This window comes from Bacillus rossius, assembly GCF_032445375.1.
Source record: "Bacillus rossius redtenbacheri isolate Brsri chromosome 9 unlocalized genomic scaffold, Brsri_v3 Brsri_v3_scf9_2, whole genome shotgun sequence".
NCBI classification, from domain to species: Eukaryota; Metazoa; Arthropoda; class Insecta; order Phasmatodea; family Bacillidae; genus Bacillus; species Bacillus rossius.
The window spans coordinates 7475935-7502644 of record NW_026962013.1 but is presented as its reverse complement, the minus strand read 5'-3'; the positions used below and the strand labels follow the sequence as shown (position 1 = coordinate 7502644).

General features: G+C 36.6%; 1 protein-coding gene across 4 annotated transcripts; it reads right to left on the bottom strand.

Annotated features, from left to right (window-relative positions):
* Positions 1–5133: 5133 nt before the first annotated feature.
* On the bottom strand, positions 5134–26636 carry LOC134542806 (enoyl-CoA hydratase domain-containing protein 3, mitochondrial). 4 transcript variants are annotated; one of them, XM_063387348.1, is made up of 7 exons: positions 26582–26636; positions 23110–23267; positions 20992–21127; positions 19204–19394; positions 18242–18402; positions 11788–11902; positions 5134–7960 (listed from the first exon to the last, which is right to left on the bottom strand). In XM_063387348.1, the coding sequence occupies exons 2-7, from the start codon at positions 23127–23129 to the stop codon at positions 7843–7845; spliced, it is 741 nt and encodes a 246-aa protein (XP_063243418.1). In that variant the 5' UTR covers positions 23130–23267; positions 26582–26636; the 3' UTR covers positions 5134–7842. The 4 variants fall into 4 exon arrangements, with proteins under 4 accessions (XP_063243418.1, XP_063243417.1, XP_063243416.1 ...); XM_063387347.1 differs by having other exon boundaries at positions 26500–26634; XM_063387346.1 differs by having other exon boundaries at positions 23110–23249; positions 26500–26623.
* Between the last annotated feature and the right edge of the window lie 74 nt (positions 26637–26710).

The window sequence follows — 26710 nt, the reverse complement described above, 5'->3', positions numbered from 1 at the left end:
AAAAAGCGTGACAGCCAAGAAGAGGCCTGCCTGAGCAATACCGATAACTGGGCCTTAATCTGTAGTTATACACCTTATATTGCTGTTATTATTACCTCTATTTTTTTCGTACTATGGTCAATATCTCAACAATTATTCGCAGTCCCAATTTTTTTTCTCTTGTAGGTTATTTAAACCAAACAAATAGTTTCTTGTTTGTCAACAATTTTCAAATAGAAGCAAAATTCTTTGAAATTCCCCATAGAGGAAGCATCAACAAAATTTTGTAATACTAATTTTTTTGGAAGAACAGCATTTTTCACAGTTACAAGGATTATATTTAAAAGCTTGATATGCTATATAAAAAAAAATAACAATTGTTAACAAAATATTTTATAGTTTTTGTGGCAACGGCTGCTGAAACAGCTATGAATAGTACACCATTAAGTTCAGCCGTAAAATTGTTGCTTAATCCTGCAAAAGTAGTTACATATTGATTTTCACCAGTTTGGTCTAGTGGTTCTGGCATACATGACTGATTGGTTTGAAGGTTTAGGGTTTTAATTTTTCAGTAAGTAATTTTTCGAAAGTGAAAAAATGCATTCCTAAAATCAGAAAAAATGTGTTTGGCTTTCCAGTTTCGTACTGTTAGAAGAATGTTAAGTGTTGCAGATTCCATTGGCATGTCGTTGCCTGATGACAAAAGTCAGTTCAGTACGACCTATAGACTTATGCCAGCAGTCTTGTAAAATAACACTGTGCCTAATCATTACCAGCTCGACCGAGAATACTCAGTCTTCGTCAGAACCTTGGGGGCACTCAATCTCACATCCCAAGTTTGCAACTTTGAGTCTTTTTAACAGTGATGAGTGCAAACATCTGCATCGATGGAAATTATTTTTTTCATCATATTGATAATTATAATTAAGGCTATCCATCTGCTGTAATTAAGACTATTAATTTGTTGTTTGTAGTCATAGTACAATTATTAAATAAATAAATAAATATTATGTATTATACATGCATTTTCTCTAAATTTTGAAAGTTGTAATGTAAATAGCAAAACTTACCTGAGGAGTAGTAAACTCTGATATTTTGTACTGATAAATATTTATTTTTAAGATATGCTTCCTCAATAAAAGAGTAAACCCATTTTATTAATAACGTATTAATATTTAGAATCTCTTTACTAAAAAAAAAAAAAAAAAAAGTTTTCACCACAATTTTTTTTCGTAAATCTTGATACATTCCTACCTTTGTATTAGCGCCATTGCTTGCCATGACAATTTTCTGGTCATGAATAAAGAGTACATAGGTATGAAAAAGTATTAAAAATTGTGGCATGCTTTGCGTGCCATATGGACTATTAAAGACTCAAGTTATTTCCCCTGCTTTTTTTAATTTTTAATATTAATTGTAAATTTTATTTGTATAGTGCTTATTTTATAACTATTGTTTTTAATTTATAAATATTATTTTAGCTTTTTAATAGTTCTTGCCTATTTTTCATGTTGGCATAATTTTGACACTATTTGTATTTTACGTTTTACTTAGTTAACTTATTTATATGTCTCAAGTTTGTAAATTTAAAGTAATTTATTTGTAATCTTTTAAAAAAGAGTTATGGAAGGTTGTTTATATTTGGATTTAGGTGTGAGTAACTTTAAAGAAAGTTAAACATGTTTCTGGAAGTTTCTGCTTGGAACTCGAGTATTTGTTTCTCGCTGCGGGAGGGGCGTGGTGCAAGAGGAAGGATGGTGACGCTTGCGCCCGCGCGATGGGTGTATGCTGGCGGGAGTGAGTCTGGGCGGGGCGGCCGCGGAAGAAACCAAGAACCGCGTGTGACTGTTTCGCTGATTAAATTCATTGCAGTTTTAAATATATGAAAACTGTAGTGCTAAACGGGCGCGGCGGCTGTTTTAACTGTGGTACATGACTGAAGTGGAGAACAGTACTTGTGTGTAGGCTGCGCAAGAAGGCAGCGAAGGTAGTTGAAAAAACGCTCGCGTACACTTTGCGGTGATAACATGTTGGTGTGTTTAAAAATGGAAACTGTGTCCGGAAACGGACGTACCAGCGCAATTTCTGGAAGAAATGTGTGCCTGTTCACAAGTCCACACACCGGAGGGCGTAAGAGGACCTAAATTGAAGTAAATGGACCTGACCATGAGGGCGTGTTGTGGTTCAAAACCGGGCGCTATCAGCTGAAGTGGTTTCCCATTCTACTGCGTGCAGCGTCCCAGCTGGCAACAAATTTTGATATAAGAATAATGTTGTGTTTCCCGGTTCTGAAAGAGAGAGCAATTCCAGTCTTGTAGATTTTTAGCTAAAAAAACTTCTGTTGCACATAAACAAACACCACCCCTTCTCTAAATCATTGTGTTGACAACTGTAGACCTCCAAGATTTTACGCTATGTGTACACTTTAGTGAATGACCCGGGTCGAATAATGTTTTAAGGACCCCTTTTAATATATAATTTTTTTTATAATTTTTTTAATGGTATTTAAATACTTTTGCATAATTTTTGTTATAGGTCAAATACAATCTGTTATGTGGCAAGTTAGTGTTGGAGTGTTGGTGAGAAACTATGAAGTTATTAAATTAATTATGTTCCATGATTTATTTGCTAAATTGTCATTATATATTTTAATGCACGTCACATTGAGCAGTAGTAAACATGTTCGCTCAAATGTTATATATAAGTTATGAACGTTTGGTTTTAAGTTCTGTATCACCTCTATGCTCAAAGGAGAAAGAAATTTTTTTTTGTTAAATTGTTTGAAAACTTTATTAATTTTTGTGGATTTATTAGTAAGCTCTATCAAGATAGCCTCTTCCTTAAACTTTTTTTGGAGTAACATCTTAATTGTGTTTTGAGGACACCTGTTTCTGGGAATAACGATATTAATCTAGCTGAAAAAAGTTTAAATTTAATTGAAAATATTTTAAATATTGTGAAGGCCGTTCCCAGAGAGGTGTCTAAATTGCAGTGCTTTTACCCTGAGTGGGAAAGCCAGTGCAAAATAAACAAAATTGACTTGAAAAGGGTAAATAAAATGTTTTACAGTGTAATGAAAGTTTTTGAGCACACCATTCTAAACTTGACATATTTTTTTGTTTTATACCTGCTAGGGTTTAGAAAATAAACTGAAGAAGTAACACCCAAAAGCTATATTTAAGCTTTTATATGAAAATTAACTGGTACATTTACAAAATATTGTAATTTTATTTGCTCTAAAATATGTATTTACAATAATATTATATACAAGTTTTGGCATGAGGGAACACTTCAAATTACAGTTGGAATTGACAAGGACACAATTGTCCAAAGAAAAACAGCAGTATCGTAGGATGTAATGTATAAAATGATATGTACACTTGAACAGTCTCTTGTAATCTTAGGAACCTAATTTTGGTCCTGTATTCCCACATGGCTGCAGCCTATATTGAAATTACATAGCAACTATATACGTACTCATTGCTGATTACATGCATTTAATTAGCACGAGTCTTGCCACCATCATAGAAACAAATTAATCTAATTAAGCAAATTCATCGTTACTTAACTTGCTATCCCTGAATCTACTCTCAATTCAATTGTTACAATAATTTAAACATAATATTATAACAAAGATAAATGAAATATGTTTTTTTTAAACCTAGATTTTTAAGAATATACAATTATTATTACTTCAGTTTACTTGCTACTAGCTGTTGAAAAGTCATCACCTACAGAAAAACTTGCGTATGACTTTACATTTAATTCTGTCACAAAATAACCACACTGAGTCTCATAAGAGTAATGACTGAGCTGTGTTACTTTTTGAGCAAAGTTATTCTTTCAACGTAACTCAACAGGTGCAAAATGGTTTATTCCTTAGGGAAAAAATGATGACACAAAGTAACATCCTCAAAATAATCTACAGTTTTACGTACAAAGTACTAATGGACTCTTCATAGAAGAGGATTTGCAATTTGCAAATTGACTTAATGAAAAACAATTGTGATATACTTCCCCCTTTTATGAATGCTCATAGAAGAGTAAGTATTCTATTTAATAAATACTTTAGAAAAATGATATTTTCCAATTAAAGAAAATAAGTTATGATCATGTTTGATATATCCACAAAAAAAAATATAAAATATAATTTTTATCCACACGATTGTAATACCTACTCTATAAATAGTGTAGTTTATCTTAAGTACAGTAATGCAGGCATATATTGGCAGTCTCTTCGCAATGTACCATGCGAACACGCCCCAAAGTGCCTCTCGGCTGACGGGAGTCGCGAATGACACTGGTGTCTGTTCAGGTGGTTCTATAGCTTGTCGAGCTACGTGATCACCAGCCATGACTACTTACGAGCCACACGCAACCTACCAGTGGCCATAACTACTGTTAAGCATAGGCTTCTGCTACTTCAGTTTTTTTTTTAAATTTTAATTAAATTTTTGAATGGAATATCAAACTATTTGCAAATATCAAATATTTTTCGAAGTAAATTTTAACATACAGTAAAATTATTTTTTCACACTTCACAGGAGTCCAAAAAAAAAATGATACAAAATATAGTAAAATAAAAAAAAACATTAATATAAAAGGAACCATAGTAACTAGGTATAAAATGTAGAAGAGAGAAGGGGGGGGGGGGGGTGAAGGGAAACTGGCAATGCATTTCCTTAGACCAGTTAAATTTTAAGTCAAATTGTGTTGTAGATATAACTGATTGTATAGATAAAAAAGTATAATAATTTTAAACCATAATCATTGATTTAAATCATAATCACTGATTATTTGTTAAATATGATAAAAAAAAAGTAGAATAATGTTGGAGATAAGAGATAACAAATCTAAACTTCTCAATACATCATCTTAGTCAAAATTACTTAGTAAATAATCTTTGTCTCATACATGTTACATTTATTTCACACATGTGCGTGCACTCACACACACACACATTTTTTTTTAGTCCCACGTGGTTTAGACTATTGGTAACAAATAATTTTAAAAAGATATTCAAATTGAAATGTTGAATCAAATATCAAATTATTCATGAATATTGAAAATCAAATATTTTTCAAATACTTGTAAACCAACATTAGTGTTGGTGATTCCACATACATAAGAATATTGCAACAAAAATTGCTCATGTTTTAAAGATAAATGTATTTTATTTCAATTGCTATTATAATTAGAAAACTAAACACTAATGTGTATGTCTATATTTGCTGTAAAATGCTTTCAATATTTTTTTTTTACATCAGAACTATCAATATTAAATATTTTGAAGGTTGCATCCGTAAATATAGTTAATAAAAAGTACACAAATGTATAACTAAAAAAAAACTTTCTGATTATGACTAACTGTCAATGTGTGCAACCTCTTTTTATATTAAAATCAGTAAAATATTAAACAATCTCAAGTCACAACAAAAATGAAGAAGTATACATTTAACTACAGACTAATATGTGTGTTCATAGCAAACTTTTAAAGTAAAAAAAATAATGTTTGACATCCAAGACAGAACACATTATGGAACAAAATAAGCATATTGTCACAAAATTAGAAACACAAAGTATATTAAACATAATAAAGGAGAAATATATACATGTCAACCAAAGAGAAATACACAGTGTAACAAAATTCACTCCAGCTAATTCCCCAAACAATTGCGGCTGCAACCGTCTTGTGACAGTGACAGTAGCACCATTCTTCGATGAAGTTATGAATGCCTCACATTTTCCCATAAACACCAACAGGATTAAGTCATGCATAATCACGATCAGTGGCGTATTTAAAAATTGTCAAGTTATAGGCTGTAAAGTTTTTGCCGCCCTTGCCTCTACAATTTTCATGTCCTAGATTATTTTTACAATCCAACATTTTCGTTGAAATATATCTAATTTAAACGCAGAGGCCGATTACTGGTAGGGGTTGGCGGCGAACTAGCTGTTTTACTATAGAATATGGAAGTTTGCTACATGGATTCACGGAACGTACAATTACAAGGGAGAGGGGAAAGTCATCGACAAAATTTGTTGCAGACTTCTATCTATCTGTAAAACATCAGAAAACAGAAAACCGCCATGCAGAAATCTTTTTAATTTCTATGAGGTAGCAAAAAAAAAAAAAAAAAAAAAAAAACAGTCCCCAAATTTGCCGCCCCAAAAATCTGCCGCCCTAGGCTAAAGCCTACTCAGCCTGCTGGTAGATCCACCACTGATCACGATCAAATACCAAGCATCTACACATCACACATGCTTCACCTACACTTTCGGTCCTCCAACCGATTGAGCCCGTCTTTCGATGACCAGCATCTTAATACACTCTGTGTTGTACTTACGAACCAGTCGACTCTGTTTTCTGTTTTATTCGACCCAACTTGATTCATGCATTTTAAATGCTTTACATTGGCAACAGGCTATAAGTTTCCCAAGGGAATATAACATTTTATAAAGTTACAAAAATAAATATGCAGTTTTATGAACCCTAGACTTACTGAAAGTTGATAAAAAAAACTGAGCCTAACTTTTCTCGTTGGATAAAATGAGATACACAGTCTTTCACTATCTACTTCTTTCTTACTTTAAAAGTAAATTGCAAATTCTATGATCTAAATGAAATTTTGACTTTTTAAAAAGTCATTAGTTACAAATTTATAATGTATATGTGCTCATTATACGTAGTTGCTGCAGAGTTAATCTTCAATCATTGTAGCTGCATTTAAACAACTATATTAGATTCCTTGTTGAACATAGCTTTAAATCTCATAATTTTTAACAGCAATAGCACTCTTAAAATATATCAACCACTACTTCAAACATACCTAATTTAAATAGTTTTGCAAACCAAACAAAAGGTACATTGCATTATAGACTAAAATTTTTTAGTTAACTAATAGAACAAAACTAATCGTGAAAAAAAAAAAAAAAAACAATAATGTTGAAAACTAAAAAAAAAATTATTTTAAAAATACATGAACAGGAAAAAAAAACCTAATTAATTAAACACACTAGCTATCTGAGTAGTAAATATATTTATAACTGTCATGCCAACTTAGAACTAGGCTCTTTTACTTATATTTGGCATTTCCGCATTGCTCTTATTTAAAACAAGACTTTACTCTTGAAAAGTTTTTTGATTTCTGTTTGATTGTTTAGCGCAACCTAGCACTCAAAATAAAAAAAAAATTATACAAGAGTGTCCTGAAAAACCCACAATCCAAATTTTCCTTTTTTCCCCAACTCCTCCAAGTCTTAAATTAATAATTGTTCACAGAACAAAACATGTAAAAATTATAATATTTTTTTTATAGAAAACACCCAATCTAAACTTTTGTGCTACTTCCTTACAATGTCACTGTCAAAAAGTACATACGGATCCTTTCTTGGACTGGGAATTAAGCAAAAAGTGATTTCGCTCACATCACACTCCGAGCCGTCATCACAAACTGAATCCAGCTTCACACATGCCATAAAATACCACTCTGCCCGAAGATACTTGGCACAACAGCTTTTCAACATAACAAAGACTGAATCCAAATACAATATGAATAGCACAGGTAGCAGGTTAGCGATACAGGGTGAGCTTTTGTCTAACCATCTCATTTAAATTCTCTGACCTAACATATATTTTCCCAGACAATTCCCCGATTTTTCCAGAAATTAAAAACTCCCTTGGCTATTCCAGATTTTCCCCAAATGCTCGACACACTACAGATAGCTACTAAATTTCAATTAGGAGAAATGAAATGACAATAACAGGCGTATTGCACATCGCTGGCACCATACGTGATTTTTCTAGCTGCAGTAACGTTTATGAACCGTCGCAATTGTCTGAGATGCCACTGGCGCTTGCATTTAGTGAGCTTTCTCGAAGTTGTGGCCCCAGATGGCCTTCCTCTTCTCGATGAAACTGCGGATGCCTTCCTGCCCGTCGGCCAGGGCTATGTTGCTCACCATCACCTCCTCCCCCAGCCTGCAGGCAACATCGACAACATCGTCACTGCAACAACTTCACTAAATCATAAACAGAATTAAATTATACTTAAAAAAAGAAATTGGTTGTCTGTAAAGTCGGTTTACGGATGATAGTTTAACGTGACAACGTCATAACAAAACATTGATGAAATCATTGCATACTTTATGAATAAAATTGAATCATTTTTATTGAATTATCACTATTTTGTATGGATACAAAGAAGGAGTGAAATGAAATCTACAATTTAATTGATAAATTTACTTTAATTTGCACTCATTAATTCAAATATGTTTATTACTTTAACGAACAGATTATTTTAACTATAACTTTTATACATGTTTGCTATTTAACATCTTAATCCAATCTGTGTTATTCTGTTAAGGATAGGACGATGATAGGAAAAGTAGGAAATGAATGGGAGTGTTTCAAGTTTAATGTGCCTCGAAAAAGTCAAATCGATGGTTGTTTCAATCGAGTGTAAGAGAGATAGATGCGGCGCAAGCATACAATGAGCGTAATGGGACAAAGCGTAACGGGACAATGTGTGTAACGGGACAATGAGTCATCCTTTTTCGTACGTGCAGCCGGCGTTCATCGATTTATTAGACGTCACGTCAAAAAACACATACTTTTATTGTTATATGAACTAAGTAAAAAAAAAAATCTTTAAATTTGAGTAATTTGTTCAACGGTGATAGGATGAACTACAACTCCGTACAACGTAATTTTTTTTTAGTTAGCCCAAAATAAGAATCAAGTAATAAACCAAACAATAGAATGGGGTGGTTTCTTCTTAATCTTCATGACTCTATTTTAAGAATTAAGTTATTAGTGATAGAAAATTTATGATAACTGATATCAAGCACCCCATAATTTGAAAGTTGTGGTTTTTTTTGCCCATAGCTTGAAAGTAGTGTTTTTTTTTGCCCCTATGCAAACACACACCCCACTCCCCCTCCCTCTTCTTTCTTCAGGTCATAGTCATGAAATTATTGTACTGTCATCCAGATTACAAATGCTTGCAAAGTTTCAAATTGATACGAAAATTAGTTGTAGGTTAAATCCACTTCCACCATTTGATTACAATTGTTAGTTACAAGTGAAGCTAATAAAAGCATGTTAAAAATGGGTGCTTGGCTGTCATGCATATTACAAGTTCACACTATAGTAATCCATTTGAATGAAAAAAACAATATTTGGTGTATTTTACTTGACCACCGAAACTGTGTGAACAACAAAGAACAGAATGAAGGTGCACACTAGATGTTCAAAATTGTAACAAATAAACATAAAAAGTCCTACATTTGTTCAAGTACCTAATTTATTTGTTATGCCCCCTCTACATACCCCTTTCCCACCATCAAGCTCCCCACCCGAATGTTGCGCTAATTGTTATGCTATGATGAGTCATCACCTTAACTCACCCTATCCTACTCACTCAAAGAAGTTTCACTTAAAAAACCAAGATGCAGGTAGATTCAAACAGGGGCGCTACAACTAAATTTCCAAAAGGGGGTGGGGGGGGGGGGGGGCAATATACCTTTTTATAAAGAATCATCAATCCCCCTATTGAAGCGGGAGGTCCGGAGGTTCTCCCCCGGGGAAATTTGTATTTCAAGGTGGAAAATGGTGCTATTTAAGCAGTTTTATTATCTAAAACACAGCACTATCTTTGCCCCCGTTTGCCCCCACTTCAAGTTTTCAGAGGGGGGGGCAAAATACCCTTGCCCCCCCGTTGTTGCGCCCCTGGATGCAAATATAATAAGCATGCTGGTTTTAAGGCTGTGGTGAATTGGAGAGTTATACTTAAAGAATAGTAATCCATGCCTTACACAATCTATCAAGTTTTTATTATAAATTCTGTACTGACATGTAAAGGGACACATTTTGTTGTGAAATGTGTACCGATACACGGCCCACATATAAATATATATGGTCAGTAGGGCGTATTTAAGTACATATAAACAGTGTTTGAGGGGGCCTAGTCAACAATGGTCCGCAGTATTGGTAAATATTCGACTTTTGAAGTGATAGTGTGACGGCGCATGCGCGCCAGCGCCAAGAGAATTAGCGGCAATCGGCAACCGCCTGAACTTAAAAACGAGCCAATAGGAGAGGCCGCTGGGGACGCTCGGCGGAGGTATAAAAGAGCCTCCTGGCGTTTTCCCGATGAGTCGGTCCGCTGCGCAGAGTCGGAGCATGTGTCGCTTCGCGCAAGAAGTTTTCGCTACCCGCGATTCCGGGCTGCGGAATCGCGACCTGAAGTTGAACTTTCGGTATTATCAATATTTGGGACGGTAATTATCGAATATCTCAACGCGTCTGCGGTCCGGGAAACAACTACGCGCGTGCCGGAACTTCGCCTGTGTGAGTGCTCTGGTGACTTGAAGTGTGTGGTGCCTACTGGTGCATCGCAACGCACTCCCTGGGACAGCCTTCACGCAGACTGGAGACTGTGGAGCCAGCGTATCATTCGCAAGGTAAGGCGTGGTCGCCTTGAGTCGGCGCCAGCGAATTGTTGGACTGCAAACTCCCCTCATCTTACACGGTGATTCCAGCTACGAGACGTTATCGCAGAGACTGTGCCTCCTAATAGTAACTGTCCGCGGTCCCCCCAGAGGTCCTGGGGTTAGAAATAGCCTACCGACAGAGTTTTAGCCCGGAGCAAACCCCACCCTTATTTAATGTGTAGACGGCATCTACGTGTTGTGTTGGATACCAACAATAGAGACTGAACGTGAATTGGACTTTTGTCGAGCCGGGTGCCCTTCGTAACGTCCTGCAGTTTCAATAACATTCTTGTTTTTGCTAGTCACATTGTGCCTCAGAGAACTTTAGCCATTAACAAGTATAATTCCAATGTTATGTTATTGTTTTGCCTCAAATTCATTAATATTATTAAAATTTCTTGGAAAATCATATATTGTTTATTTGTACTACAGGTTAGTCTCCTTGATAATATTTTAAAGTTATGGCAAAAAGGGCTAAATAATGATAGGCACTCGTGTATTGACAAATATCATCTCCCATTCAGGCAATCCTGTGTTTGTAAACAAACGAGGTGTTTGTTTACGTTTGGGTCACTCCAGTCCAGCATAACGTGTGTCTGTCGTCATATTAATGTGTAGACCTGTACAAATGTCATATATTTTTGTGTGTGTGTCTGTGTGTGTGTGTGTGTGTGTGTGTGTATATATATATATATATATATATATATATATATATATATATATATATATATATATATATCTGTTACTCGGAGGCATATGACACTATGTCATATAACCCAAATTATTTATGAGAGGATTTGAAAGAATTTTAAATAGTGCCTCACTTATTAGTTAACTCTTTTCTACCCAAAATATGTGAATGTTTGACATAACGTAGATCTTAGTGTTGTATGCCACTAGAAAGAACGTCAAACAGTGGTCATGTTATGGTTAAAAGTGCATTTTGCCCTAAAGTGGACATAGTCTTATGCCTCCGAGGTATAGATATAGATATTTGTTCTACTCAACATGTAGTCATGCCAATGAATAAAAATGTGTACTTTTAGCTGTACTACTTATTTTAAAGAAAAGAGACAAAATAAATTTACTATTCCATTTTTCAGTTCAAAATATGAGGGATTTAATTAATCTGTTTCAACTGATTAACCATATTACGAAGCTAATTTTATTCTCTCTTCATATACTACAAGTGATGACATATCAGCTGGTTACACACACAAAATACATCTAGGTACAAGTTTCCAATTAAAATTTTTCAACATTTGTTCGACATTTGTCGTTGAACAACAATGATCATAAGAATGTCGCGCTCACCTGTATGCTGTCCTGATATCTTCCTCCATCTGCTGATAGAAAAATTTCTTCCCCATCGCCACCACCGCTCTGCTTTTTTCGCAGATTGCTTGGACTATTTTTGACACTTCCTCATCTTAAACAAAATACATGTGTGTGTTGTGTGTGTACATACATACACACATGTACATAAAGTAGGCCTATGCGAAGCTTCAACTAAGCAAATCAATCAAAGCTCTTTTTAATATTCGATTTGAAATTTTTTATTTGTTTTATATGAAGCTTCGGTTGTGATGCAAAGCTTCGCGTCTCATTTGTTGTAAGGATTTTAAAACATGGAAGCCTAAGATTCCCTCATAAAAATATTTAGTTTTTTTTTTCCGGCGGATATGTTTTGTACGAATAAAGTTGGTTACTTAAAAAAAAATTAAACGTGGCACTAGGGTTTGATTTTATGAATGCTCAATATTAATACTATGCTCGATTAGTTTTTTTAATTTTTATTGAATGGTGTTATATACAGGGCCCAACTGTTTTATCACTTATTAATGAGTTAAAACATTATAAAAGGTTAAAATATGTTTTTTTTTTTTTACTTCAATCCCGTATTTTATAAAACAAGAGCAATACAGCCTTGCTGAGAACAATATTTGCAATTCAATTTGTCTTCACAAATATTTTAAACAGATTTTTTATTAACTTTGTATCTAGAAACTAGTACTAGCACAGGTCTAATATAAAGTCTTGATTGTCTTTGCAAATTTGTAGCCAGACATGCAAAAAAAAAATTTAAAGCAATTAATAAGAAAGCTGTTGGTAGCAGAAGAGAATCTATGAACATCCAGATTTTGTTTTTGAACTGTATGTTTAAAAGAGCAGAAATGGTTAAATGTTTTTTTCCCCCCTGTATTAATTCCATTTTCTTGAAATCACCAAAGCATTACATCTTCATCATCTTTTCTATGTCATAAAATATTATGTAAGCTCACCTATCCAAATACTGTATCACACTTGCACGATGTACTATGAAAAAGACTGTTTCAGTTTCCAAGCCTTGTGCTTAGAGGCACTGCCAAACACTAGATCAGCGGTCCTTAAACCTTTTTTTGAAATTGGATGCATTAAAAATTTTAAAAATAATTGTGGGCATACTATAGGCAAATTTCAGAGAAATATGTTATAATAACTACGTCAAATGTCGCAGGCTTGTTTACAAACAGTTAAGAGTGACTACAGCGCTGTACTGAACTAAATCACTTTTAGAGAAAAACCTATAGTCGTTCAAATAACACAAAATAATGACATACACTAACAAGAGAGCGGTATATACGTAATGAAATGGTATAAAGGAGTACTTTATTTATTTTTATGCCTGCACACATATTTCTTTGGAACACCAGAGAGCGCACCCGATAAATATTCTAGGGCGCACACTTTGAGAACCACTCACTAGATGATATCAAGTGGCGGATTTACCAGCAGGATGAGTAGGCTTGAGCCTAGGGCGGCAGATTTTTGGGGCGGCAAATTTGGGGACCTTTTTTTTTTTTAACCTCATAGAAATCAAAAAGATTTCTGCATGACGGTTCTCTGTTTTCTGACGTTTTACAGATAGACGTCTGCAACGAATTTTGTCGATGACTTTTCTCTCTCCCTTGTCATTGTATCAGCCCAATTGTTGCCAAATAATTAAATATTTTTTTTTTAAATTGTAAGCAAGCTCAATAAAAATTATTTAATTATGTTAACAAATTTATATTATTGTGTAAGTAGTATCACGGAATACCTTACCCCGCCTTTTTAGTAGTTCAACACTAAATTTTTACTAGCTCAGAAATATACCAAAAACTATTTCTTGTGCAATCTTAATTGAATCATTGGGTTGTAAAAATAATCTAGGAACTGACACATCGATCCCCTAGTTCACAATCATACTAATTACGGGAAAAAGGTGGCGTAGTTAGGACGCTAGTGTACAAACCATAAAGTTACAATTTCATTGACAAAAAAATTGTAATTAATATGATTCTGAACTAAGGTATAAAATTTTAGAGTTTGGTAAGGAAGCCAAACTGTAGAGTTTGGTAAGGGTGGCAAAATTTGAAAAGCCTACTGGCAGCAAATGTGTAAATCCGCCACTGATCAAGTGTTAAACTCAGCAAACTGTAGAGTTTGGTAAGGGTGGCAAAATTTGAATAGCCTACTGGCTGCAAATGTGTAAATCCACCACTGATCAAGTGTTAAACTCAGCAAATTGTAGAGTTTGGTAAGGGCGGCAAAATTTGAATAGTCTACTGGCGGCAAATGTGTAAATTCACCACTGATTAAGTGTTAAACTCAGAAAATTGTAGAGATTGGTAAGGGCGGCAATATTTGAACAGTCTACTGGCGGCAAATGTGTAAATCCGCCACTGATCAAGTGTTAAACTCAGCAAATTGTAGAGTTTGGTAAGGGCGGCAATATTTGAATACTCTACTGGCGGCAAATGTGTAAATCCGCCACTGATCAAGTGTAAAACTCAGCAAATTGTAGAGTTTGGAAAGGGCGGCAAAATTTGAATAGTCTACTTGCGGCAAATGAGCAAATCTGCCACTGATCAAGTGTTAAACACAGCAAATAGTAAAGTTTGGTAAGGGCGGCAAAATTGGAATTGTCTACTGGCGGCAAATGTGTAAATCCGCCACTGATCAAGTGTTAAACTCAGCAAATTGTAGAGTTTGGTAAGGGCGGCAATATTTGAACATTCTACTGGCGGCAAATGTGTTTATCCGCCACTGATCAAGTGTTAAACACAGCAATTTGTAGAGTTTGGTAAGGGCTGCAATATTTGAATACTCTACTGGCGGCAAATGTGTAAATTCGCCACTGATAAAGTGTTAAACTCAGCAAATTGTAGAGTTTGGTAAGGGCGGCAAAATTTGAATAGTCTACTGGCGGCAAATGTGTAAATCCGCCACTGATCAAGTGTTAAACTCAGCAAATTGTAGAGTTTGGTAAGGGCGGCAATATTTGAATACTCTACTGGCGGCAAATGTGTAAATCCGCCACTGATCAAGTGTAAAACTCAGCAAATTGTAGAGTTTGGAAAGGGCGGCAAAATTTGAATAGTCTACTTGCGGCAAATGAGCAAATCTGCCACTGATCAAGTGTTAAACCCAGCAAATAGTAAAGTTTGGTAAGGGCGGCAAAATTGGAATTGTCTACTGGCGGCAAATGTGTAAATCCGCCACTGATCAAGTGTTAAACTCAGCAAATTGTAGAGTTTGGTAAGGGCGGCAATATTTGAACATTCTACTGGTGGCAAATGTGTTTATCCGCCACTGATCAAGTGTTAAACACAGCAATTTGTAGAGTTTGGTAAGGGCTGCAATATTTGAATACTCTACTGGCGGCAAATGTGTAAATTCGCCACTGATAAAGTGTTAAACTCAGCAAATTGTAGAGTTTGGTAAGGGCGGCAAAATTTGAATAGTCTACTGGCGGCAAATGTGTAAATTCGCCACTGATTAAGTGTTAAACTCATTAAATTGTAGAGATTGGTAAGGGCGGCAATATTTGAATAGTCTACTGGCGGCAAATGTGTAAATCCGCCACTGATCAAGTGTTAAACTCAGCAAATTGTAGAGTTTGGTAAGGGCGGCAATGTTTGAATACTCTACTGGCGGCAAATATGTAAATCCGCCACTGATCAAGTATTAAACTCAGCAAATTGTAGAGTTTGGTAAGGGCGGCAAAATTTGAATAGCCTACTGGCGGCAGATGTGTAAATCTGCCACTGATCAAGTGTTAAACTCAGCAAATTGTAGAGTTTGGTAAGGGCGGCAATATTTGAACAGTCTACTGGCGGCAAATGTGTAAATCCGCCACTGATCAAGTGTTAAACACATCACATTGTAGAGTTTGGTAAGGGCGGCAATATTTGAATACTCTACTGGCGGCAAATGTGTAAATCCGCCACTGATCATGTGTTAAACTCAGCAAATTGTAGAGTTGGGTAAGGGCAGCAAAATTGGAATAGTCTACTGGCGGCAAATGTGTAAATCTGCCACTGATCAAGTGTTAAACTCAGAAAATTGTAGAGTTTGGTAAGGGCGGCAATATTTGAACAGTCTACTGGAGGCAAATGTGTAAATCTGCCACTGATCAAGTGTTAAACTCAGCAAATTGTAGAGTTTGGTAAGGGCGGCAAAATTTGAATAGTCTACTGCCGGCAAATGTGTAAATCCGCCACTGATCAAGTGTTAAACTCAGCAAATAGTAGAGTTTGGTAAGGGCGGTAATATTTGAACAGTCTACTGGCGGCAAATGTGTAAAACGCCACTGATCAAGTGTTAAACACAGCAAATATAAAGTTTGGTAAGGGCGGCAAAATTTGAATAGTACTGGCGGCAAATGTGTAAATCCGCCACTGATCAAGTGTTAAACTCAGCAAATTGTAGAGTTTGGTAAGGGCGGCAATATTTGAACAGTATACTGGCGGCAAATGTGTAAATCCACCACTGATCAAGTATTAAACACAGCAAATTGTAGAGTTTGGTAAGGGCGGCAAAATTTGAATAGCCTACTGGCGGCTAATGTGTAAATCCACCACTGATCAAGTGTTAAACACAGCAAATTGTAGAGTTTGGTAAGGGCGGCAATATTTGAACAGTCTACTGGCGGCAAATGTGTAAATATGCCACTGATCAAGTGTTAAACTCAGCAAATTGTAGAGATTGGTAAGGGTGGCAATATTTGACCAGTCTACTGGCGGCAAATGTGTAAATTCGCCACTGATAAAGTGTTAAACTCAGCAAATTGTAGAGTTTGGTAAGGGCGGCAAAATTTGAATAGTCTACTGGCGGCAAATGTGTAAATTCGCCACTGATTAAGTGTTAAACTCATTAAATTGTAGAGATTGGTAAGGGCGGCAATATTTGAATAGTCTACTGGCGGCAAATGTGTAAATCCGCCACTGATCAAGTGTTAAACTCAGCAAATTGTAGAGTTTGGTAAGGGCGGCAATGTTTGAATACTCTACTGGCGGCAAATATGTAAATCCGCCACTGATCAAGTATTAAACTCAGCAAATTGTAGAGTTTGGTAAGGGCGGCAAAATTTGAATAGCCTACTGGCGGCAGATGTGTAAATCTGCCACTGATCAAGTGTTAAACTCAGCAAATTGTAGAGTTTGGTAAGGGCGGCAATATTTGAACAGTCTACTGGCGGCAAATGTGTAAATCCGCCACTGATCAAGTGTTAAACACATCACATTGTAGAGTTTGGTAAGGGCGGCAATATTTGAATACTCTACTGGCGGCAAATGTGTAAATCCGCCACTGATCATGTGTTAAACTCAGCAAATTGTAGAGTTGGGTAAGGGCAGCAAAATTGGAATAGTCTACTGGCGGCAAATGTGTAAATCTGCCACTGATCAAGTGTTAAACTCAGAAAATTGTAGAGTTTGGTAAGGGCGGCAATATTTGAACAGTCTACTGGAGGCAAATGTGTAAATCTGCCACTGATCAAGTGTTAAACTCAGCAAATTGTAGAGTTTGGTAAGGGCGGCAAAATTTGAATAGTCTACTGCCGGCAAATGTGTAAATCCGCCACTGATCAAGTGTTAAACTCAGCAAATAGTAGAGTTTGGTAAGGGCGGTAATATTTGAACAGTCTACTGGCGGCAAATGTGTAAAACGCCACTGATCAAGTGTTAAACACAGCAAATATAAAGTTTGGTAAGGGCGGCAAAATTTGAATAGTACTGGCGGCAAATGTGTAAATCCGCCACTGATCAAGTGTTAAACTCAGCAAATTGTAGAGTTTGGTAAGGGCGGCAATATTTGAACAGTATACTGGCGGCAAATGTGTAAATCCACCACTGATCAAGTATTAAACACAGCAAATTGTAGAGTTTGGTAAGGGCGGCAAAATTTGAATAGCCTACTGGCGGCTAATGTGTAAATCCACCACTGATCAAGTGTTAAACACAGCAAATTGTAGAGTTTGGTAAGGGCGGCAATATTTGAACAGTCTACTGGCGGCAAATGTGTAAATATGCCACTGATCAAGTGTTAAACTCAGCAAATTGTAGAGATTGGTAAGGGTGGCAATATTTGACCAGTCTACTGGCGGCAAATGTGTAAATCCGCCACTGATCAAGTGTTAAACACAGCAAATTGTAGAGTTTGGTAAGGGCGGCAAAATTTGAATAGCCTACTGGCGGCAAACGTGTAAATCCGCCACTGATCAAGTGTTAAACACAGCAAATAGTAAAGTTTGGTAAGGGCGGCAAAATTGGAATAGTCTACTGGCGGCAAATGTGTAAATCTGCCACTGATCAAGTATTAAACTCAGCAAATTGTAGAGTTTGGTAAGGGCGGCAATATTTGAATAGTCTACTGGCGGCAAATGTGCAAATCCGCCATTGATCAAGTGTTAAACTCAGCATTACGCACTCCTCGAGAGGCAACGGGTAATGGAGGAGCGTCGTACCCAAGTTCTCCTGAGCCACGGCCTTGCTGACCAGCCCCGCGCGGAGGGCCTCGTCCGCGGTCAGCGGCATGCCCGTGAAGAGCATGTGGGCGGCCACCTTCCGTGGCACGGCGCGCCCCACGGCGATGCCGGGCGTCGAGCAGAACACGCCGAAGTTGGCGCTGCAAGTCACACCATCGAAACTATTTGCATTTCCCGAGCTATCGTTCTCAAGACTTGTTCACGCTAAAGGTATACCGATTCGACACAGACTTATTAGTAAATTATCTGTATTAACAAAATTAAGGGCCCACCATAACATTAGCATTATTATGTGAACTATAATGAATATTGAATCATCTAGTGGTGAAATCTGAAATACTGAAACTGGAGAGTAACTATTTCACAAAACATTTTCTTCAGGTTCTTCATTGCTTTACTTTCTTTTTGATGATCTACATTATAACAACCAGTTGCAAGAATAGAAACCAGACAAACAGTAGCAGTATTCGGTTATTTTTATGTTAGTATATCCTCAATCTAAATACCTTTAGCATTTTATTAAATACTAGTTGAGAAGACGACCCAAATCACTTAATTTTTGAAAAGTCAATTTATCTTTCTATAAGGTAGCCATAGTTAGCCATTACTCCTTCACTTTTAGAATGGTGATTATTAGGAAAATTAATATTAGGACCATTTTTGTAGATGATTTTATAATCTACAATTTTTGTCTGGGCTATATTTTTGATAAAACTTACAGTTTTTGAGAAAAATCCAAAAAACAGAAAATTTTATCCTTTGACCTTGAATAACTTTTTTAGCATACATGAGAAATATGTGGAATTTTGGCACTTATTTCTACTGGTGTATCCAAGGTCTCTACCAAAATTCAGCTCTGTCGGAATTTTTGTTATTTGATCACTATATTGACTGGACTACGTGTAGCATTGGAAACGAGGAGGGGGTGAAGGAAAGTGTACCCGGGCGTGGAGAAGGTGCTGCCCTCGGTGCAGACGGCGATGTCGGCGGTGGCTACCAGCTGGCAGCCCGCGGCGGCGGCCAGCCCCTGCACCACCGCCACCACCGGCACGGGGCACTGCAGGATGCCCAGCATGAGGCGCGAGCACGTCGCGAACACCTGCTGGTGGTAGTCGGGCCCGTCCTTGCTCGTCTGCGCACAAGGACACCGCCCGCTCGCGTTCACCGCCGGCGGTCAGCAGCCTCGCCCGATCCGCGCTCTCAGGGGTCCGGGGGCAGGCAGGAGGATGCTTGCCTCGCATTCACTAGCACCGAGTTGGCACCCCAACGGTTCGGAGCCCAATGCAACCTTGCCTTTGTACATACCCGTGTGTCGCGAAACCCTGTCGGACAATCCTTGTTTTTCCCAGCTCTGAAAGAGAGAGCGATTTCAGTCTTGTAGATTTTTAGCCAAAAAAACTTCTGTTGCACATAAACAAACACCACCACTTCTCAAAATTACTGTGTTAAAGACTGTAAACTGCCAAAAGTTTATGCCAAGTGTACACTGTAGTGAATGACCAATGTCGAATAATGTTTTAAGGACCCCTTTTAATAGAGAATATTTTTTATAATTTTTTTAATGGTATTTAAATACTTTTTGCATTATTTTTGTTATGGATCGAATACGATCTGTTATGTGGCAAGTTAGTGTTAGAGTATGATTTGGTGTGAAACTATGAAGTTATTAAATTAATTATGTTCCATGATTTATTTGCTAAATTGTCATTATATATTTTAAATGCACGTCACGACAATGCTACTTCAATCCAGATACTGTGAAAGGTCAGGCTTGGCAAATTCTTTAATCCGACAATAATTGAGCCACTCACGTTTTGTTTATTCTAAATGGATTCCACCTGTTGACCTTGGTCACCAGGTAGTATTACTGCACTGCTAGTGCTTTCAGTTCGCTTTGAGTTTATCGTCACTGTCAGTTTTCATTCCAGTTCAGAGTTTCCTGTTTTCTGACGGGTTACACTTCACATTTAACTGGTACATTTTTAAAAAGTTTTTTTGAAGATACCTGAATCATGGATGCAACATGACAAAAATAACACTCATTGGAATTTTTTCAGTCTCTAGACAGCTTATTACAACTGGTTTTTAGTTAGCATTGTACTGTGTATTATATTTTTCTTTGGTATTCCTGTACAACCTTAAAAGATGTTTTATAATACTGCAAAAACACTAATACTGCATGGACATGGTCCTGAATATGCCAGATAAAAGACCACTCACTGAACTACAGCTATGCAGCAAATCTTACGACCCTACTAAGCATCTGGAAAAAACTATTTACCTACTCTATTACTAAATTTTTTTGCTTATAGTTGCTTTTATTATTTTTTATTTTTTTTTATTTCTGTAATTTTTTATTAAATTTGTCTTTAATTACTGCATCTATGTTTGTATTTGTTGTTGTCACTGCTAATAGGTGTTGGCTATTTGCAGATGTTTTGCCTGCTGTGGTACCGACAGTGGTGGGAGTCCATATATTTGCAGTGACAACCTTGTATTTGTCCATATGTGTCGTGCCCACCATAAATATCTAAAGACTTATGGTGGGTATGTTGCAATTTTAAATACTAAATGGTAATGAAAATACTTTATGATTAAAAGTAAAAAAAGTCTTATAGGGTTTTTAAAGTAAATTTACTTTCTAATGAGATTGCAGAGTATAAAATCTGGTGAAAATTACAATACTTCTAGCTGCGTAGCAGAGAGCAAATGCAACGCTGGAGACGCACCAGCTCCTTCAGGTTGTGGCCGGAAGAGAACACCTTCCCCTCGGCATACAGCACGATGCACCTCAGCTTGGGGTCGTCCTGTCCTCCCGTGATGTGGTGGATCAGGTCTTCCATCATCTGCAGCGACAACGCGTTCCTGCAACCCGAGGCGCACGCACTTGCCTGCCGGCCCGTTGAGTCAGCTTTCCTCATTGTTCTTGCTGGGGCTTTATCAGTGGCGTAGCAAGCGGGTGGCAGGGATGGCCTCCGCCAGGGACGCCGGAGCAGTGGAGCGGGAGGATGGGGGTGCGCCGCGACGGTTTCGCGTTACTGAACCCTCCCCCCACTCTCTTTTAATCCAAGAGGGGCCGCCATTTTCAGTTCTGGCCAGGGGCGCCAGTCACCTTAGCCACGCCGCTGAGCTTTACGTCTTGTTAGAGACACGGCAACACAGCCGACGCACAAGGGTGCTGTCATAACTCACAAACACAAAAGGTAGAGTTTTCTATGTTGTACCTGTCGTGAGTTTTTCTGTTCTACTGTCTCTAAGTTATGATAGTTATACATTCTGGTTCTAAGTTGTGACAGTTAAAAAAATAGGGGTTTCTAAGTTGTGGCCATTCTTAGTTATGATTTTCTAAGTTTTTTAATTTTTAATGTTTATAAGTTGTGTCTTTCGGGACTGTCTGTTTCCAAGATACGTGTTTTTAAGTTACGATCTTTCTAATTTATGACAGTTCTACGCTATGTGGATTTTATTTCAAGAATTCTAGGTTACGGCAGTTTTAAGTTGTGTGTTTCTAAGTTACACAGACCAGGTGTACTGGCACGGGAATCAGCCATGGCCGATGATAAACAACTATCCCAACTGGAGTGATTCTGAGAAACTGCAGACAACCAATACCAGGATGGCCAGACCGGGACTCGAACCCAGGCCCTCTGCAATGAGAGTCCACTGTCATATCCCCCCCCCCCCCCACCACCACCACGCTCCAAGCTTGTTTAGCATAGTTAGAAAATATAATTCATATTTTTGAAGCAAAATACAAAAAAAAAAAAAAAAATTCTGAGTAGGCTGTATTTTGGACTACAGCCGCAGAGGTTTGTTCATGAATTTCCATTGTGCTGAACGGCTCATCATTGACAACCACTGACTCCATATCATCAACAGAGAACATATTCTCGTCCATTACCAAACAATTTTCTGTGTTCCCTGTCACTTCTCGCAAGGCAGATAGGCCAATTTTGTTTCCAAAACCAGAGATTTCAATGTTATTGTTTTTAATTTTTTTATAAAATATGTTTATTCATAAAGTTAGCAATATTTTCAACAAAAATGACACTTTCTTGTTCAATGAATCTTACTTCACCAATACGGTGTCATTTTGACTGATACATGATGCACTTTTACAATATAATAATTTGTAATAAGCATGTAAAACTATTAGGAACAATACAAATAAATCAGCAAGTATAGGTTTGCTTGAAAAATGTAAAATTTGTTACTAATAACTGTTGCAATATAAAAAAAAGCTAAAAAAATTTTCAGTCTATTTAGTAAATACATTTTAGTACTAACTCCAGGCTAAATAATTTACAGTCATTGAATTAAATATATTATAAGATTATATTTCTGTAATCGGAGTTGAGTTTTGATTAAATATGCTGATTCATTTCATTATTTTTGTTGCTTTCCGGTGCTTTGTGTGTATAAACTTGCATTTCAATGTTACATGATGAACTGACAAGCTTTTCGGCGTTATTTCGGCTTTGTCTCAATTCACAATAGAATCTTGTCCCTAGTTATAAATAATGAAGGATTGCCAACTACAATTTCTTAATTTCCCTTTCTCAAATGGTTTTCTTTGAATCTTTTTTTCTCGAATATATAATATATATTGAATACTAAATATTTGACGCATATCTAAGGATTTGAGGAATTGATTGGCTTATCCCTACTCTAAAACCACGTTAATTTTCAATTTTTTATTTTGACATGCGAGTCAGAAGAATAAGAACTGAGGTGAAAGAAGACCTCGTTCAGAGCTCCAAAGGTGTTCGGCACGGACTAACTACAACTCGGGAACTGCACGGGAGAGCAGAAACGTAAATCTCAAAAAAAAAAAGGCGACGGCTCACCGTGTTTTAGTGCTGCACATGGTTATGGTCTTGACGCCGTTGGTGAAGACGGTTTTGGTGAGCGGCGGTGGCTCGGTGGGCGTCACCACGTGGGAGTTCTCCCCGTACCCGCGGCTGGGGTTCCCCCGGATCCGAGCGACCTGGAACAGCGCGGGGAGCTGCACATCCGGGGTGCAAATTAAATTACTGGCGTGAGAACAAAGCAGTAATCAACCAATGAACAAAGAAACAGGTTATATAAAACAAACTATTTCAAATAGCAAAGCCATAACAGAAATAAATTAAAACAATAACATGCGGTACATGCAAAGTGCAGATAACACAATGACAGTCAAATTACAATTATTTTTTTTTTACGTTCGGTAGAAATTAATGGAGTCGATTGTTGCTCACTCTGATCTCTAGACCTAAGTTTACTGGACCGTTTTAGAAAAAAAAAATTCAATAACAATTAAATGTTTAAAATGATTTGTAAGTGTTAAGCTAAACTAACGCAGCAGAAGCTTACAAGTAGTAAATGTCTGTTTGTTACGTGATAATTTGTTTGTAAGCTATAAATGTATTTTGATCAATATAAAGGACCTTTTCTCTAAGTTCATCATTTTGAGTAGATTTTTCCCACATTCTCCGGCAAGTCCTGGTTACCTTCATCCTAGCTAGGCTGTTCTGACTTAATGAGGTTCGACTGTGCCCTTGGAACACATTTTTCGTACATATGTATTTTAATAGCAAAGCCCACACATTAGGTTTACTTAACGATGTAGCTAACAGGATTTCAGACGTATACCTTATTTAATTATGATTTTGCTATTAAAATTGTATTGTGAAAATAGCTAAAACATTGTGTACACCTTTACTTAAAATAAAATGGGAAAAAAAATAATGCAATTTCCAAAGATGAAACCCAATTTATATATCCCTAATTTGCATTTGCTACCTAGAATGTATTATAAAATTTGTTGTATTTTCGAATACAGTCGCTCCTCTTTTGTAATAAATTCACTGCAATTTATGTTTGTGATCGTGCACGAACACAGAGTAAAAATCAAAAATATTTCCCGCAAATATCTGTAAAACGTAAATAAATACTGTATTGTAGCTATTCATCGTGGAGCCGTATAGAGGTAAGATGCTCAACTAGAATACCCAGAAATTAAATTTAATTTAATTCAGAGCACCATTTCAACTGTGTTTAATAACTACATAGTTTGAAATATGAGAAAAATAGGTTTCCAAGTAAATTCTCAGGCTTATCAGACAAAATGTCTAACGCACTATTATCTTTTTTTTTTCTGAAGTGAAAGTCAGATTTAGCATTACACTGCCTTTCAGAAGAATTTTACAGGATCATTTCCACAGTAAATAAACGATATAATTTTACAGGATTTATAATGACAATGATATCTGGGGGGACATTGAGAGAAATTTCAAATTGAATTAAAATGTCTTGCAATTAGTTACCAGCCAGGTGAAAAGAAGGTTTCAGCTAAATTAACCTTCCTTTGAATTCTTCATAAGCTCAGATATTTTTTCTTTAGAAGCTTCCACCCATGGCCTCTACCCTGAACAGCCTCACTAACCTTTCCATCAGCCTTCCTGCGATGTACCCCAGAAGGCGAACCTCAAGTCTGCAACCGTACACACGGCCATGCTTTTCTCCCACCCCTCCTTCCCTGTACCCCACCCTTTCACCCATCTCTGTCCTCCGCTGCACTATCTCCATCTCACACACCTGTCACCAGGTATGGACCCCATATTGCAGCATCAACCCGAGACCAATTCCTGTTGCTCGTCCCTTACAGGAGTCTCCTAAACAGTCCCAGTATCCTACGCCCCTTTATTCACTACTCTATGCACTAGCTCTACCTTGTCCCCTCAATCTATATATATAAAAATTTAGCTTCCGTATGTATTTGGCCGCAAAACTCGGAAAGTATACGATGGTTTGGATTGAAATTTTTACAGAACATTGCATCTTAACAGAAGAGTGTTTATATGAAATAAAAGTTTGGGAAAATCCACTGGAAAAGTCGGAAAAAAAAGTTTCTATAACTAAATATCATGGTCACCCAACTTAGTTGTGACCACGCTCGACGATGCTGTACCATATTGTCGAAGTTCAAGCACATCAGGCTACTCGACCATTGTGCCTTGACGACTATAATTTACACAAATATGTATATATATATATATATATATTTCAAGAAAGAATAAAAAACTTTATTTAATTTGAAAGTATATTCTTTCGACTCTATTGATAAAAATACGTTTAAATGAAAAAATATTCAAATTTTTGGAGCACAGTAAAAAAAATGCATTTAACCACGAATATGCGAGTTAAACTTCAGAACGATCTAACAGCAGTCATATTTTCAAGACAATTAATTGAAGTTGATAACGGCACTGTACCTACAAATCCAGAAACAGGAAAAATCAGCTTATCATCTGATTTATGCAACATCGTAGATTCAAAAGAGGAATTAGTAGACAAGGTATTCCAAAACATCGAAACAAAATTCAAAAATCATGCATGGTTGAGCGAAAGAGCCATTCTAGCGGCTAAAAATGTTGACGTACACGATATGAACAATAGTATTATAAACAGAATCGAAGGTGAAACAATGACATACAAATCTATTGATTCAGTAGTGCACCAAAATGAAGCAGTGAACTTTCCAACGGAATTTCTCAATTCACTCGATGTTCCAGGATTACCACCACATATTTTGAATTTGAAAATTGGTGTGCCAATTATATTGCTTCGAAATATCTGTCAGCCTAAATTATGTAATGGTACACGATTAGTAGTTAAAAAATTAATGGATAATCTTATTGAAGCAACAATTTTGATTGGACTTCATAAAGGTGAAGACGTATTACTTCCACGAATGCCACTTATTCCGACAGATATGGCGTTCGAGTTCAAACGACTTCAATTTCCAATACGCCTTGCGTTCGCTATGACCATCAATAAAGCACAAGGACAATCTTTGCAAGTGTGCGGTTTGAATTTAGAAAATGAATGCTTCTCTCATGGCCAGTTATATGTCGGGTGCTCCAGAGTCAGTAAACCATCTGATCTATATGTTTATGCAAAAAATGGGAAAACAAGGAATGTAGTCCTTCCATTAGCTTTACAATAAAAATATTTAAGCTAAACACATTTTTATTTCTTCTATTACATTCCACAGCCATGCACAGTAAAATATTAAATTAAACAATGAATTAATATTAAACTGTGCCACAGCAAAGCGTGGCCGGGTTTAGCTAGTATGTAATATTTACCGACGAATTTAACCGAGGGCCCAGTTACATACATAACCAAACAAATCGTAAGTTAAAAATTAATTAAAATATCTGCTTAGCATTTACATTTTAAACAATACGTACATGCTTGCACATTGCCAAGGACATACGACTTGTACTTGACATACTATTGTAATTATATTAACTTTGTTGTAAAAATACATACACAAACTTTAAAAAACAATAAAATGAACGGCAGATCGTTGGTTGTCAATTGTCTTTTAAACAATTCTTCGTTGCTATAGTAACACAGTGAACCAATCAGAATTTTAGAGCCGTCGCTGGTTGCTTACAG